The 16,016-nt window shown below is 39.0% G+C and overlaps 1 protein-coding gene across 6 annotated transcripts in view; it reads right to left on the reverse strand.

Annotated features, from left to right (window-relative positions):
- ctnnd1 (catenin (cadherin-associated protein), delta 1) overlaps positions 1-16,016 on the reverse strand; it is a 39,356-nt gene that overhangs the window by 6,682 nt on the left and 16,658 nt on the right. For 5 of the 6 annotated variants that reach the window (XM_088342525.1, XM_088342523.1, XM_088342527.1 and 2 more), the window contains 17 exons: positions 15,285-15,574; positions 15,100-15,190; positions 13,965-14,155; positions 12,671-12,926; positions 12,526-12,597; positions 10,772-10,922; positions 10,489-10,687; positions 9,129-9,246; positions 8,859-9,015; positions 6,890-6,907; positions 6,626-6,691; positions 4,752-4,879; positions 3,845-3,995; positions 3,569-3,764; positions 3,285-3,478; positions 762-809; positions 495-574 (listed from right to left, as the gene is read on the reverse strand). In XM_088342525.1, coding sequence (XP_088198651.1) covers positions 495-574; positions 762-809; positions 3,285-3,478; positions 3,569-3,764; positions 3,845-3,995; positions 4,752-4,879; positions 6,626-6,691; positions 6,890-6,907; positions 8,859-9,015; positions 9,129-9,246; positions 10,489-10,687; positions 10,772-10,922; positions 12,526-12,597; positions 12,671-12,926; positions 13,965-14,155; positions 15,100-15,190; positions 15,285-15,574 — 2,406 coding nt within the window. The remainder of the gene's footprint in view (positions 1-494; positions 575-761; positions 810-3,284; positions 3,479-3,568; positions 3,765-3,844; positions 3,996-4,751; positions 4,880-6,625; positions 6,692-6,889; positions 6,908-8,858; positions 9,016-9,128; positions 9,247-10,488; positions 10,688-10,771; positions 10,923-12,525; positions 12,598-12,670; positions 12,927-13,964; positions 14,156-15,099; positions 15,191-15,284; positions 15,575-16,016) is intronic. The other variant, XM_088342526.1, reaches the window with a different exon arrangement.

Here is a 16,016-nt window from a genome sequence, read left to right on the forward strand (position 1 = left end):
TCTTTACGTCAATCGGGCCTGGTCCGTTCTCTATAGCAGCCGGCTAGCCTGCTGTGTCCCAGCTGTTTTAGCCCTTGTTAGCTCCCAGTGTTACTTTGCCAGTTTGCCCCATTTTGACTACTCGCCATTCGTTGTATCATTGCTGAACCCACCTGCGGCGGAAAGCATAGCTATTCTCCACAAAAACTTGGCTTAAAACACTCAAAACCATTTTGACTAGTAACCATGTAAACCAAAATTGCTTGCTAGGGTGCTGGTGTGCTTCACATGAAGTCAGAACTCAGGAAGTCAAAGATGATACCGACTGTCTTCAAAATGCATTATATGTATTTAGAGATGTCATGCAAAAAACATGTATTATTTTCTCACATTTTGTACGTTTTAGAATTTGAGAATCCCTTCAACACTGCAGTGTAACCTTAGATTTTGACAAATATTTTTCAACTAAAAAACAAATTTCCCTGTAAATTATTTAAAAACATACAGTTTAATACCTGTGTATCTTTGTCATCAGGCTCAATTGTGTTGTCAAGAGTGTTCCTTCTCCCTCGTTGGTCCAGTGTGGAGTAGGCATCTAACAGGAAGGGTATTAAAAGCAACAGTTTTGCGATCAATCGTATGATGATAGAATCAATGTGATATAAATTAGTTACATTTGAAATAGGGATGTCAAAGTTAAAGCTGTTCTAACTTAATACATTTAACTAGTACATTATTATCTCTTGACAGCATTCGAGTAAATGATGAGTGGCAATACTTGCCTGGTCCAATGTCATTCATTGGAATCATTTCTTGTTCACCTTTGCCACCTAAACACAGATACAATAAAAAGAGCATCAGTCTCCTAGATCCCTAAAAGGTTTTTGTTCTTCTTGAGGCAGAACCTTGAGAAAAAAATGGGGCAAATCAAGAGCATAGGTCTGGTCTCGGCATTGCTGATTTAAGTGATTAGATAATTTTGGGGGGAAAAGAATGATAACTCAGTATTGGTGGGAACATGGGAAATTGTTTCAAGTGATCAAACACCGTATTTTATCGACAATGAGTTGCAGATTTTTTCCATAGTTTAACCGTGGTTACAACTGATACCCAGGTGAAACTTATATGTGGAATTATTAACACATTATTAATGAGTATATCATTTTACATGTTATTTTCACACTTGACCGCAAGAGGGCTCTCTAGACCTGTGTTGCTAATTTCAACCTTGCCATGTGTAAAATGACCCTCCTACGTCACTTGCGCAAACGTCACTAAAACAACATGGAAACGCAACAGAACAGTAAAGCACAGTGCATTTGCACCATGTATAAAAATCACTATTGAGCAAGTTCAAAATCCTTACTTTGGCAAATGACACCACCGTTTACCAATCGACGAGACAAGAACGTCCATATTTTCAACTTGCTCAACAGGGATTTTCTATACAAGCTGCAGATACTTTGTGCTTTACTGTTCTATTATACTCCCCAAAAATGAGATAAATAGTTTTAGTTATGTTTGCTCTAGTGACATAGCCTAGATGGTAAGGCGCCCGCTTTGAGACTGGGAGGTTCGGGTTCGCGCCCCGGCCGAGTCATTCCTAAGACTTAAAAAGTGGTCGGCGGCGCCCTCTCTTGGCTGCGGCTGCATCGGGTCAGATGCAATCGACATTTCGTTCTGTGTACATTGTTACACAGAATGACAATACAAGGAAATTATTATTATTATTATTATTATTATATATGCGCTCCTGCTAAGGGCAACATTTCAGACTGAGCAAAAAGTTTGGAGTTAGCGAGAGACTCGTAAGTGACTGGGGAAAAGCGGAGGTGACGATGAGTCTGACGTAAGCAACGTAGAAGCAGAATGAAGAAGCAGCGAATTTTTCTACCATGACACAGAATGAAAATTTCATCGGATTATGTGATTTGGAGCAATACTGATAGTTTGGTATGGATGTTCTTTATGCTAGAGTTATCTGAATAACTCTTTATACATTACTGGGCATGTCAAGCATTCGTTTGTATACTGTATACTTATTCAGCCTGTTCTCTATTTCGTTTTAAATTGCCTTTCAAGATGAAAAGTATGTTTTTGTTGTTGGGTTTTATCAAATGAATCTCCCCTCAAAATGCTATTTATACTCCAGTGCAACTTATGTGTCTTAAGTATGCAATTTATGGCTGGTGCAACATATACTCTCGAGCAGGGGTGACAAACTCAATTGTACAGAGGGCCAAAACTCAAATGACACATTTGGCCATGAGCCAAACTGGATAAATATTTATAAGTGCACCAAAACTTTTTTTTAACATACGTTTGATTTAAAAACAGACAGGAATGTTATTTCAGAACAAACAAACTCAACCGTAAAATAACTCAAAACACATGTGAATTTCCCTAAGGGGATGGATAAAGTATCTATCTATCTATCTACAAAATAGGTCTATCAAAACCATACAAATTGAAAATATGAAAAAAAATATGGAAATATAAACACATTTTTTGCCTTACACTTAGAGGTTTTGTTGAAAAACATCTGCTGGATCTTCATCATCTTTTTTAACTCTTCAACTTTCAGTATCTTCTGCTTTGTGTTAAGGTTTTTAAGCTTATCCTGATATTTTGTCTCACAGTGCCGTTTTACATTATATTTCTTAATTACGGCCCCATTAGCACATGGGTTTACTCGCAATGTCAGTAAACATGTTTTCCACCTCTCATCGGTTTTGAAAGACTCCTTTTTCAGAATCAACTTTTCTCTTGGCCATTGTGAGGGTTTATCATCCGCGTAATCCACAGCAACAGAAACGTCACCCTGCTTTTCTCCGTTAAGCCTTCCGTTACTTGGTGATAGATAGATGCTCGTCCCCTGACGTCTTTGCTTCCTGACACTAAAGACTCACTGTTAATGCACTTTTTTCAACTGGCCGACGTGTTGTTTGTCAGTAGATGCTCTTAAAACTTGATTGATGCGGGAAAGTTTCAGAGAAGTCTTACTCATTATGGGACCTGTAGTTTGAGTTCCGATTTCACAGGCGGGATATAATTATATGCTGGGCCAGATGTGGCCCACGGGCCGTGAGTTTGACACATATGCTCTAGGGCAACTTATAGCCCAGAAAATATGTTAATTTAAAAAAACAAAAAAAAATGGAGGGGGGTGGCCATTCAAATGGTATTGATGAGGACACATCCCCTGCAACCATACAAAAACTACACCCTTATGCAAGACACAACTGCAAACTGGGGCCTAAAGTAAGCGCTACAACTAAGAATGTAATTTCTAATTATTGTCTCACTTTTGTCTATGAGTGGTTGAGTGCTATCCTCATATCCTCCATTGGTCCTAGTTGTATTGTTGGGCGGGTTTAGGTTGACCATGAAGTCTGTTTTTTTCCATCCGTCCTTTTCCAAAGTGCGCCGCAGCTCCTTGTAACCCCATACAGTCTGCAGCACTAGGCCAGCACCACGCACTTCCCTCTCTGAACGATTGCTGGTAGTTTCAGAGACAAACAAAAGATCCTTTTAAACAAAAACTTTCGTACAGAATTTATGCTTCCAACAATTCTGTGAAGACCCTTACCCGTCCTTGTTGATGAGGACTAGTCTCTCGATTCCCTGTGAAGCCCTTAGAGTCTTTGCAGCTTCTAAGCTAGAGCCCAGCACTTCATGAAGCGTGCTCAACACAGACACAACGGTTGCTTCTGAAAGTGCTCGCACAGGCTGACTCTGACCGCCACCAGGAAGGTTTGCCACCAAGTGAGGCACTGCGTGTTTACCTGAGTAATTATTTAGCAAAAAAAGGTTAATATTTTCTCTCATTTATTGTCAATTGGAGAGTGTGAATTGCGAGCCCCACCCAATAGGTCTCTGTTACGAGCATCAATGGCCAGGTTACGCAGGGCTCCTGACATTGCTCGTACCACTCGATCATTACCATGGGCCAGTAATTCTGTTATCATGGGGAGACCTTTCTCCTGACGTAGCAGTGCGCGGATGTAACGTCCATACTGGGCAAATATAAATTTTCATTTAGAATATTTTAGTCACGTAAAAAGGTTTTTAAAAATGCACATTAGTCATTTTGCAATAGTGAGTATGTGGCATGCACAGATAAGTTGCAAAACTTTGTGAATTAATTAGTAACACACTTGTATAATAGGGAAGTTGTTGCAGAATTTTTTTTTACTTAAATACATGAAAAGCGCAGTCCCATCAAACAATGAGATGTAGTCAAATTATTTTTACAACGTAATCACCTGATTATTACCATTTTGCAAAGGAATTTTGGCGCCCTTAGAGAGCTCAAACACACAAGATTAATTATTGGCGATAGAGTAATTTTGCCTGCATTTTCTCTTGTTGTTTACTGGATATGTTTCGAGCATGTTTATTATAATAAAGTTATTATCTTTATAATCACCAACCTCCTCACCACCATAAGCTGCAGAAAAAAATCGTTGGAAATATTACATGTTTCTAATGCTTTTAGGGCAGGACTGAGTTAGCAGCTGAGATAGCAGCTTCAGCCATGCAAGGCAACACATCGTGAGAATTAGGGATCCAGTTTCTGCCCAAGAACACTTCGACATATAACTCGGAGGAGCCGGTAATCAGCCTGCGACCTCTTTATCCCAAGATGAGAGCTTTACCTCCTGAGCTACTGCCGCTCACATTTCTGGTTCCAATTGCATTTATGGAAGTAAAGACTTGACAAATATAAAAATATGAGTCATCATATTTATACCAAAAAAAAAAAAAATTACCGTCCAACGTCCAGCACACAAGTTTTGGACAGCTCCCGCAGAGGCCTCAAGCACCGTGGGATTTTTTGACTCTTTCAGCAGAGAAGTGTAGATGCGAACCACCTCTGGTTGGAACAACAGCTCATAGCCTATTTGGCAAAGGAAGAGATGGAAACACACTCGATTTGGTTCTGACTCAAGGAGTTTCATTCGAGGTGCTAGATAAATGTAGTACTAAAAAAGCTGGAGGCTTTAGCGGACGCAATATAAGCACTGGCACAGTTTCTGAGCTCTCCGATCTTCTTTCAGGAGCAGTTGCGTCCTTTCCTTCATACAAAGGCTCTATCGACTCACTCATGAATGAGTTTAATGCTACCCTGGCTAGTGTACTGGATTCAGTAGCGCCCATACGGCTTAAATCGCGACCTAAAAGACGCACGCCTTGGTTTACTGATGAAACTAAATCCCTTAAACAAGAATGCAGAAAATCTGAAAGAAAATGGCGCGCTACCAAGCTTGAGGTTTTCCATCAAACCTGGTGTGACAGCTTGCTAAAGTATAAAGCGGCCCTTGCCTCTGCAAAATCAGCCTACCTTTCGAAGGTGATTGCGTCACAAAAGAACAATCCCAAAATTATTTTTGACACTGTAGCATCGCTTACAAGGCAACAGATTATCCCAGATAGTTCCACCCATTCAGCCCATGACTTAATGGTCTTCTTTAATAAGAATATTCAATGCATACAGGAAGAAATTGCTAAAGACAGTATTAATACAACATATACTAAAGAGCTGAAATCTATAGATACACGACATGGTGGCTTGTCCAGGGAATTTGTCCCGTTTTAGTGAACTGTCACTCGATAATCTTAAACAGGTGGTGAATAAAAAAAAATTTAGGTGTCATAATTGACCACGATCTGTCCTTTCAAACACATGTAAAGAAAATTACTAGAACCGCTTTCTTCCATCTTCGCAACATTGCTAAAATTCGTCCTATACTGTCTCAGTCGGATGCGGAGACTATAATTCACGCGTTTGTTACCTCCCGTCTCGATTACTGTAATGCACTACTGTCCGGTCTCCCGAAATCCAAAATCAAGAGTCTTCAGCTGGTACAAAATTCTGCAGCGAGGCTATTAACTAGGACAAAAAAGTCCGATCACATCACGCCGATTTTGGCTAACCTGCATTGGCTCCCTGTTAGCCTAAGATGTGATTTCAAGGTTCTCTTAGTATTACACAAAATCATACATAGAATTGCTCCCTCATATCTTTCAGATCTGATTTCCCCCCATGTTCCGGTCCGAAGCCTTCGTTTTGAAAGCGCCGGTCTTCTGGTGATCCCAAGAGCCAAGAAGTGTTCCGCTGGTTCGAGAGCGTTCTCCATCCGGGCACCGGTGCTGTGGAATGCTCTTCCCCCTGAGATCCATTCTGCAACCTCAGTGGATATGTTCAAATCTAATCTTGAAACACACTTCTACTCTATAGCATATGAATAACCTATACTTTTCTTGGACATTATCTCTATTATTTGTGATTGCAACATCCTTTGCTGTCTGGTAATCCTGAAAGGGGGATGCCACATGTGCGATCCCTTCTCAAGGTTTCTTCATTTTCCTCAAGTTGAGGTTTTTGAGTTTTTCCTTGCCCTCATGTTGGTTCCAGATCAGGGGATGGTGTAATAATAGTTTGAAAAAATAGTCTGTGTAATAACCTGTGAAGCCCTTTGAGACTCTTTGTGATTAAGGGCTATACAAATAAAAATGACTTGAAAATGACTTGACTTAACAGGTCAGCAAAGTACATAAAGGTATGGGAAATAAAGCTTCTCAAATATGGGAGCGTAAGCACAGGATGAGAACACTTAGGTGTAACGTCAAAAAAATGAGTTACCTTTAGCAGGTGTTGTTCTCTTTGGAATGTCTATTGTGTCGGCAACTGCATCCTCATCCTTCTTTCCTGCGAAATACATTTCAGATACATTCAGAATTAGGTACACTTCGCCAGGAGATGGCACTTGTTAGTAAATGGGTTAGGTTCTTTCATAGACAACATGTTAGTACAAGAACACTATAATCTACTACAACTACTTCTACGCTGACTATTGTGACGAGCAGAAAACATACGAAAATACACCATATTAAGGCGCTTGCTTACCTTTGGAAAACCATTCATCTGAAGCACAGCACCAAAAATGAGAGAAAAAAAGTGGAGTGGGTCAGGGGAAATAGAGAAGAACAGATGAACAGAAAGTAATGTGAAGCTGTAGGAAAGGGAGCCATTACTTGGGATATCAAGTTAACACCTGCCTCAACACCAAAGACTACAAACACACACACAAATGAGCAGCACAACATGACAGACTTCCACTCAATACACAGCCATCTTTAACAATGTATATATTCTATATCAGGGGTCAGCAACCTTTTTGGTGTGGAGTGCCACTTTCAAATTTCCTTGTAAATCAGTGTGCCACACCAAGATTAAGGACTCGCACAACATTTTTTTGATACCCAACAGAGCTGTAATTTTATACCAGTCCAAATATACAACATGGATATACATTTTCACCGTATAACTGACCAATTTATCCTCCACTGTTCTTGTTCACCAATCAACTAAAAAAATGAATGTGAATAACAAGTGGAAAGGCCTGTGGCCATCCATGACTTCAACTTTTTGCCACAAGAATTGATCAGAATGGACCATTCTTCAATAACAATGAACTACAATCAAAAAAGTGCTATGGACAGCTACCATACCATTCATCAATGATAACTTGTTGCAGAAAATATCAAAACTTGAAATAACAGCAGCAAAGCAGAAGGCACGCGCACACACGCATACACACATACACGGACACACACGCTTCTTTAAAATATTCGCCATCAGTAAATGGTTTTCTTTGCTTTGCTATGCAGTGAGCAATGTGATAAGATTGCTTCAGTGGTGGCGTTTTTAGCAGTGACAAAGGTCTTCAAGGTCTGTGTTTGTTTACCGTACCTGGACACTGCGCGTTTTACTGTCTATGCCATGTCAGACTCATCCTTGAATTCATGTTCATGTTTCGTCTCGTAATGACGTTTAACACTTGCTGTGCGAGGTACAACGCTCTCGAGGCATAATGCACAATAATGCAGCATGGTCTTTTTTTTGCACAAAGCCCCATACGTCTGTCCACGCTGGCTGGAAAGAAGGAGAAGTTTTTGCTCGGGGAGCAGTCATTATTCGTTCATCTATCGCGCACGTGTGTTTCGTTGGCTGGGTTAAAACACAGATCTCTCCTCTGCGAGGCGCTGCACAAGCACACGAAGCAGAGGAGGAGCTAACGTAAAGCCTCAAAATAACACGGTGAGCAACTGAAAATGTCTAAATTTCAGGTAAAAATGCGCCTTTTCAAAATATATTTCTTATTATTTTGCCGTGCGCTCGCGTGCCACTGGTTAACCCCTCGCGTGCCACTGCTGGCACACGTGTCATAGGGTTGCCGACCCCTGTTCTAGATTAAATCTAACATATTATATCTTTATATATATATATATATATATATATATATATATATATATATATGTGTGTGTGTGTATGCATTCAGAAACTACTTTTAATGTAAATATTGAGGTTATGGTCAAAGTTCCGATTTTTAAATATTCTAAACTCATATGACCAAAAATCACTCATGTTCACATGGCCATTGCCCCTTGTCGGGATAACTTTCTAGAGGAAAATAATGATGAGATAAGGACACGTCCACAGGTGCTGAACCTATGAACTGCCACACAACTGCAAATGATTAACCAAATAAAAAAGTCAAACTCAATCATTTCATCCCTGTGTACTGGAATAACATATAAAAATCCAAGGTGTTTCATCAGTGTGCAGCAACATTGCTTTATTGTAAAATTCCAGGAATGGAACCGAATAAAAAAAAGAAAAAAATGAATTCAAATGAAACAAACAGTGTAGCTGGAGAGTCTGACCTTTCCCTCGCATTCTTAACATTCCTGTGCAAACATGTAGTATTATTCTTGTGGTAATGTGTTTCTAAAAGACAAGACTCATTACATCTAAAAGCTGACAATATAATAGACTTCTGTAATTTGACTGAATATATTTTAAAAAATTATACCTTTGCTCTTGCGAGAGCTGAAACAACCGCTCTTCTGGCTGGACGGAGCTGGGCCCTGGTTGATAGGTGCAGCTTCTTGGTACCTCTCACAACCAGGAATTTCACGATGCACATGATAGGATAGGTTTCTCAGGAGACATACACTGTTCTCTATAAGCTGTAAAGAAATATCAGGAATAAAAATATTAAAACAGTAGATTATAAATGAAATAAGACACTCCATTGTAACGTTAACGAGGCCACAAGAATAATTTCTTGTGATAGCTGCACCTTATTGTCGACATCTTTGCAGTCAATATGGGACTGGACAATGTACATTAGAGAATCCACCAATCCTGTGCATTCCCTCAGTTTCCGCCTTGCTTCACTTCTCTCCGAACTTACATTTCTGTAATTGTGCATTAATTTGAAAAGAGTTAAAAATGCATAAGAGCTACGGCACTATAAGCACACCCCAAAAAGAAGTCTTCTGTGATATTTTTCATAGTTAAGGCGTTCGGACTATGAGGCGCATGACATTGAGACTACATTAAGATCTTCCGTGCGTACCGTAATATGTGCCGCTAACACAAATTGCAAACATCGTTTGCGATGGGAATTGAATCAAAATAGTGGTAGTGAGAGGACTTTCACATTACCACTAAAACATTAATAATGGTACAGAAGACATATAAAAAGCATCGATTTGTATTGTGCATTCTAATGAGTGAAACAATCTCTCCACTTCACCTGTGCATCAGTAACCTCTTGATTTAATATGTATGAGCACATAAAAGCTTGTATAGTATTTCATTGAAAAACTGTTTTCTTCATTCTTTAACATTCAATGTTAAATAAGTGGAGACACTGTTTTACCTATCAGAATGCACTATAAAAATATTCACTAAGTAATATCAAAGAATGGAGATAACGGAAAATCAACAAAATACTATATACGCATTTTTACCTAGGCATACATATAAGACCGAGCGCTTATTGACGGACAGGTGAAATAGTGGAGCAATCGTTTAAACTATCAGAATGCACTATACAAATCATCGTTGTGGCACAGTGAGTAAAAAGAGTTTGGATATGCGATAAAGGCTAATGCCTTGTCATATATCCTTTGTACTAATGGTGGTACTAATGGTGGTCTAGTGGCAATGTGTCTGGCACTCTCACCGCTACTACTTGGGTTTGATTCCTGTTGCATACAATGTCTTGCAATTTAGGTCGGAAATGCTTATCGAGTCTATCAAAAAAGGCATTACTGAAAGACCTTGTTTGTAAAAGCATACTAATAATTACTGTCTGCATTTGCAATCTTTTTTGACGTATGAAAAAAAATTTACTTCTTAAAAGTAAGAGCACAACCACAAAACAAGCAATGTTAAATGCAGCCACCGTACTTGTTTCAACCTTGCCTGAAATTCTTCAAGGATTGTAGAAAAGAACCAAAGAGGAAAACACATGTTATAAAAACTGAGGCAAAAGATATGTCCACAAATACAGGGACTGGGTAAGCTTTTGCAACATTTGGTTGCATTAACTTTTCTAAATTCTATCAGGCCTTCTTTGATCGGTTTTGAGTAACATGAAAACAGCTTTGTCTGCTTTGTAGTACATTGATATTGTTTGTCAGTCCTCATACCTTAGGCAACCCGCTGTGTTTGTGAGCGCCGTTTCCCACTCCAGGTGTCTGGGCTTACAGTTTTCCTCCCCTCCACTACCATTGCTTCCGCGCTCCCAGCCTGAACGAGGTACCATCACCTCATCAGAGAGGGCGTGTAAAGCGTGGTCCACAATCTCCATTTTTACAGAATCATGGGATGACAGGTTCCAAAGTGTCCCTGAGACATTTTGTATTTTAATACAGTTGTTTAATAAAACTCAAAACTCCACTGGATTTGCCACTACATGATCGTCAAGCTAACCTGTGATTAAGTCCGTCAGGTCTTGCTCATGAGTCTTTCTCAGGAGTCGAATTAAGGCCGGAACTCCATCACAGTTTTTGATGGCAATTTTATTGTCTGGATCTTTACCAAAAGAAATGTTCTTTAAAGCTCCACAGGCTGCATAGTGCACCTGTGACAAACACAATATTTATTAGACTGAATAGTGCAACGGGTTATCAATAATCAGTGATTTATTCCAGGCAATATCAACAATTTGGAACACGAGTGATGCGCCAATCACTTGAAGAAAAAATATGCCATGTCTGGGGTGTATACACAAAAATGTTATTTGACCTTTAAATTAGAAGTGTTAGTGCATTGTGGCTTCTCTGTCAAATATAGAAAGAGGTTAGAGGATAACAGTTGTGGAGTGTTGCACTAAAAAACCATATGAAGCAAGATCACCCCGCGGTTTCACTGACAGGAGTTAAAATGTGTATGAACGTTTATGAGTTGAAAAAGACAAAAGTTGTGGCTGAGTTATCCGTAGCTTTATCTGTTGTGTTAAAAACAAACAGGTGATTAACATGGGGAACAGAGAGCTATGAAACGATAACCGCTGATTTCCTCACGGTGGACTGAGGGATTTTGAAGTCCGGGACACATTAAATAGTAGTTCATTAGATATGTTTATAAGAAGGTATTATGCCTCGTGCAGATTTTAAGAGAGCAGTTTAACGAGATACAATCCTTGAACATGGATCGGCAGCAAGGATGAGAGCCACAAGTCTTTTTCTTGTAGTAACAAACAGAAAAAAATGTCTTCCCCAAGCCAAGCTGTGCTTGCTCAGAAAGGGCGTGTTTGTAGTGTTCACTTCTGGAAATGCTCTGTTGATTTTACTTGACTTTTGGTCTGTGATACATAATACTTAAATGTGGTCTATAATAAAAAGGGCTACGAGGACAGACATCTCATTAGGAATGGGCTTTAACCGTGTTTACATGTGATGTGGTACCTCTCATGACATCACTAATCACAAATATTAAACAGGTCTATGAGTTTTTATGTTATTCTGTGTTCCTAGTTCAAGTTGACTCGAGTTATTTTCATTTGAATAGTGCTTTGTATAATAAACATAAGACTTTTACACTTAGTGTTTTTAAATTATCCAATCTGCAACTTCGGTGCCCGGGACCAGTGTATGTGGTATATATGATAATGTATACAAACGATTTTGTATATTTCGACTTTACCAAATCAAAGAACAGGATCTTTCTCACAAAAATTGAGGAATTGCTTCCATGGACTCTCAGACCGTGTTGCTAACCGTTATGTCAACCACTGGTGGTTGTGCAACAATGAAGTTGTTTATACATTTGCAATTTACAGTTTTACACAATCGTGCCCCACAAATCATTTTACAGAAAATATGAATCGACAAGTGTACTTGTCAATGTTAGTGAATGAATGAATACAGGACAGTTGCAACTGGCAGGACTTAAATTTGCATACTCAACCACAAATCCTGGTCAATTAAACAAATTGAAAAGCTTGGAAGATGTTTAGAGCAAAAACCGACCTAGAAAAAAATTACCAGGTGCATGAAAAGCTGTATGAAAGCATAGAAACAAGCATCTATTCCTATCACTCTTTTCTTAGTGTTTGTGTTGAAACTTAGTAGCATAATACATATGAAAATCTGTTTGAACTTTAATACTAAAACTACTCCAACATTGGAAAAAAATCATAATCAACATTCCAGAGACATTAGGCCAAGAAAAAGTAAACCCACCTCTTTGTTTGGGTTGTCAAGCATTGATACCAATGCCGGGATTCCTTTAAGACGTCGAACCTCTGACTTGACCTAAAAGTCAAGTGTTTTTGCAAATCAATATGAGCTTTTTACACTTATTATCAATTGTACCTTTTTAACTTACTTTGTCATTTTTATAAGTAAGATGCTGTAAGTATGCAGCCGCATTGCTACGAACAGGATCCAGCCTGTAGTTGAGCATGGCAACAACCTCCGGAAGCTCTGGCTGACGCCAACCCCCTGGGCCCGGGCCTTTCCTCAGAGTGCTGTCCAATGAAGCCATGCTTCCTCTTTCTCCCTGTGCCATAGGGCCACCCCCGCCCCAATAGTACATGTCTCCTGGACCACTCATATCACCATCAAGAGTGCCATCATAACTCCTGAGGAAAAACAAAAAAGGTAGAGGGATTAATATAAACAGAAAGATATAAAATCAAATACAGTGGAACCTCTTAAAATAAGCACCTCTAAACATTAGAATTTCAAAAAAAAAAAGAAAAAAAATTATATAATTTTTTTTCCCCCCTATACAAAATAAAATCCAGTTCATGAGCAGTCCCAAAGGCTACCACCCGAGACCGTTCACCACTCGTGACTGCTTACTGCTAACATCAGCTCGTCTAGTTTGCACAAAGTATTACAGACAAAAAAAATTGAAAAATGTGCTGTAAAATTTTGTGTGTTACAGTAACTTTAATTTGAAATGTACAATAGGTGCTTACGAATCAGTCTACAGTGATGTTGTCGTCTAAAGACATGAAAGATATGATCTAGATAGAGCCAAAACAGGCAAGACGAGATCAAACTTTTTTTCCCTTATAAAAATTGTTATATGGCATACTCAATGTGAAATGATTCAAAAACAGATAAAATGCGGGTAAGACATATACGTCGACAGGTATGCGATCTGTCACTCAACCTTGCAAACAGACCACAGTACCCCCCTTTCACATTTTATTTAATTAATATCTTATTTATCTTTCATCCATTATCTGCACTGCTTATCCACAGTAGGGTCGCAGGGTGTGCTGGAGCCAATCCCGGCTATTTTCAGGCAGTGGGCAGGAGACACCCCAAGCTGGTTGCTTATTTATCTCATTAGTGTATTTGTTTCTATGTTTAATTAACTTTTAAATATGGTTGAGAAATCGGGAATATGTTTTTATAGCTATTGAGGGCTCACTTGGATGCTTTAGGGAGGACAATCAATTAGTTTTCAAATGTTTCATAACAGGAAAATTCCCTCCTTACATGAGCAATTCGGGCTACGAGCACGATTATGAAATGAATGAAGGTCCTACTAAGATGTACCAATGTACTAGTATGTTGCTCACATCCATAAGCATGAACACTGGCAGACAGTCCTCAACACTAAAGTTTTCTGTATAAAGAAGCTCAAATTGGTAAATATAACTCACCCAGTCCTACGTGGTGGGCCTTGAGGAAATCCTTGATGGTTACGGGGCACGGTGCTATAGTGTACTGGATGTCCCATGCCATAGTCAGGATCATCGTAGCCCATGCTTCTGCGATCATCCTCCATTCCGTATGACTGTGGAATGTATTGTGGGATTGATGAGAGCTCCATTGCACTTCCCATTCGTCCAACCTAAAAAGCAGAAAAAGTCAAACATGACAGACCTAAAACTCAATTTTATATTTGACCTTTGCCAAGTCTGTTCTATGTTGTTTGCAAAATTTAAAGTAGTTTATTACAGCAACCATCAACTATTATTTGTATTTAGAACGCTTCATGATGTGAAATAAGTATTATTCATTAATCAATTTAACACATTTTAGGACACACTTTTCATACTAAGAAAAGTAACAAAAAAAAAACTGCATTTAAAACATCAAAAGTACATTGACAAAACATTTCCCATTTCCTCTTTTCATTGATATTAGGTTTCAAAAATTATTTCCCAAAAGACATCCTTAACTAAAAGGGGCGATGACGCTTCACATGGCAAGGCCATGCAAATGCAGCCTTTATTATTTGATGGGGTTTAATTTTTCCTCGTTTTATGTTTAACACCGTTATATTTAAAGTGTTACTCCCAACACTGCTAGTCGAAATTGAGCAGAAACTGCGCTACTTTATCATTTTGAATCAAAAAATTAGCGATGTCACGATAAAACCCTTTAACTTTCGATTCTGTTCAGATATTGCAGGACAGAGCATTGCCCGATACCAATATTATCTGATAAAATATCAGAAATGTATACACATTGCTGTTTGTGTGTTTTTATTTTTATGATTTGGGAACAACACAGGTTCAGTTTGGACAACTCTGGTCTAGATTTTGAAGGAAATCTAATCAATCCATGACTGTTTATATTTGTAAAATTTGTTTTGTTACCACATGGTATTTTTAATCTTACAATCCACTGTGATTGCCACTCAACTGCTTTATCGCACATTTCCAGTGTGTACATTGATATTGAACATTATATATATATATATATATATATATATATATATATATATATTGTACTTTGTTGGGTTAAAAAACAAATACAGTTGAATTAGTTAATAAATACTGTTAGTTCTACCTGTGGTTGTGCAGCATAAGGGTCTTTCTGGTTCCTGTTGGGTGCTCTGTAGCTCGGATCTAGAGTACGATAACCATCTGGATGAACTGGTCTAGAGAAACAAGTTGAGAAAGCAATAAAAACATTGCTGAATGAAGTTCAAAGAAAATAAAAGAATTAAACATTTCTTGTTTTTGCTAATCCACCTGTAACGATCATCCATGTGAACACCTCTGTTAAGACTTGCATATGGTTCAGACGGGGGTCCACCACGGTAGTCCTCATAGCCACCGGCAGGTCCATATTGGTAATTGCGGGGAACAGTGTGTGTGGGGTATTCCATGGGAACACCTAATCCAGGGGCCTGCCTGTAGCCCCGGTCCATGGGTGGGACGTACGCTCCCATGCCAGTAATTGAACCTCCACCATCCAAAGAAAGTGTGTCTGAAACTGAGGGGATGACTGTGCGAGTGGTAGGCTTCATTCCTTTTTTTACCTAAAGTAAAAGATGGGTCAGGACATCAGACACAGGGGTTTTATTGTAATTATATATCATGATAATTACAAAATGTATTCTTGTATATTTCCAAAGAATGATGGGAGGTCAAGTTTCAACTTCAACTTAATTTTGGCTAAATCTTTTGAACACTGATAAGACAAGCAGGCTGTTTTTTTTTGGGTGGCAGGGGTGGGGGACTTCTAGAATTAGAATTTGCTTAAAGTGTTTCTTTCGAGGGCTGGGTAACATGGGCACTTGATCAATATTACCAAATTGTGCATCTAATACATTTTTTCCCCATTTTCCATTTGGATCCCTTAACCACTAGGGTCGTAGGGGCACCATTTCCTGCGGTGGGTCTTGGGCAATTACACACTGTTGGCACCAGTCCCTCCCTAGGCCAGATATCTTCACCCAGTTTCGAACCAGGGACCTTTCG

This window comes from Urocampus carinirostris, chromosome 8 (assembly GCF_059441175.1).
Source record: "Urocampus carinirostris isolate Australia breed hairy pipefish chromosome 8, RoL_Ucar_1.0, whole genome shotgun sequence".
Lineage (NCBI taxonomy): Eukaryota > Metazoa > Chordata > Actinopteri > Syngnathiformes > Syngnathidae > Urocampus > Urocampus carinirostris.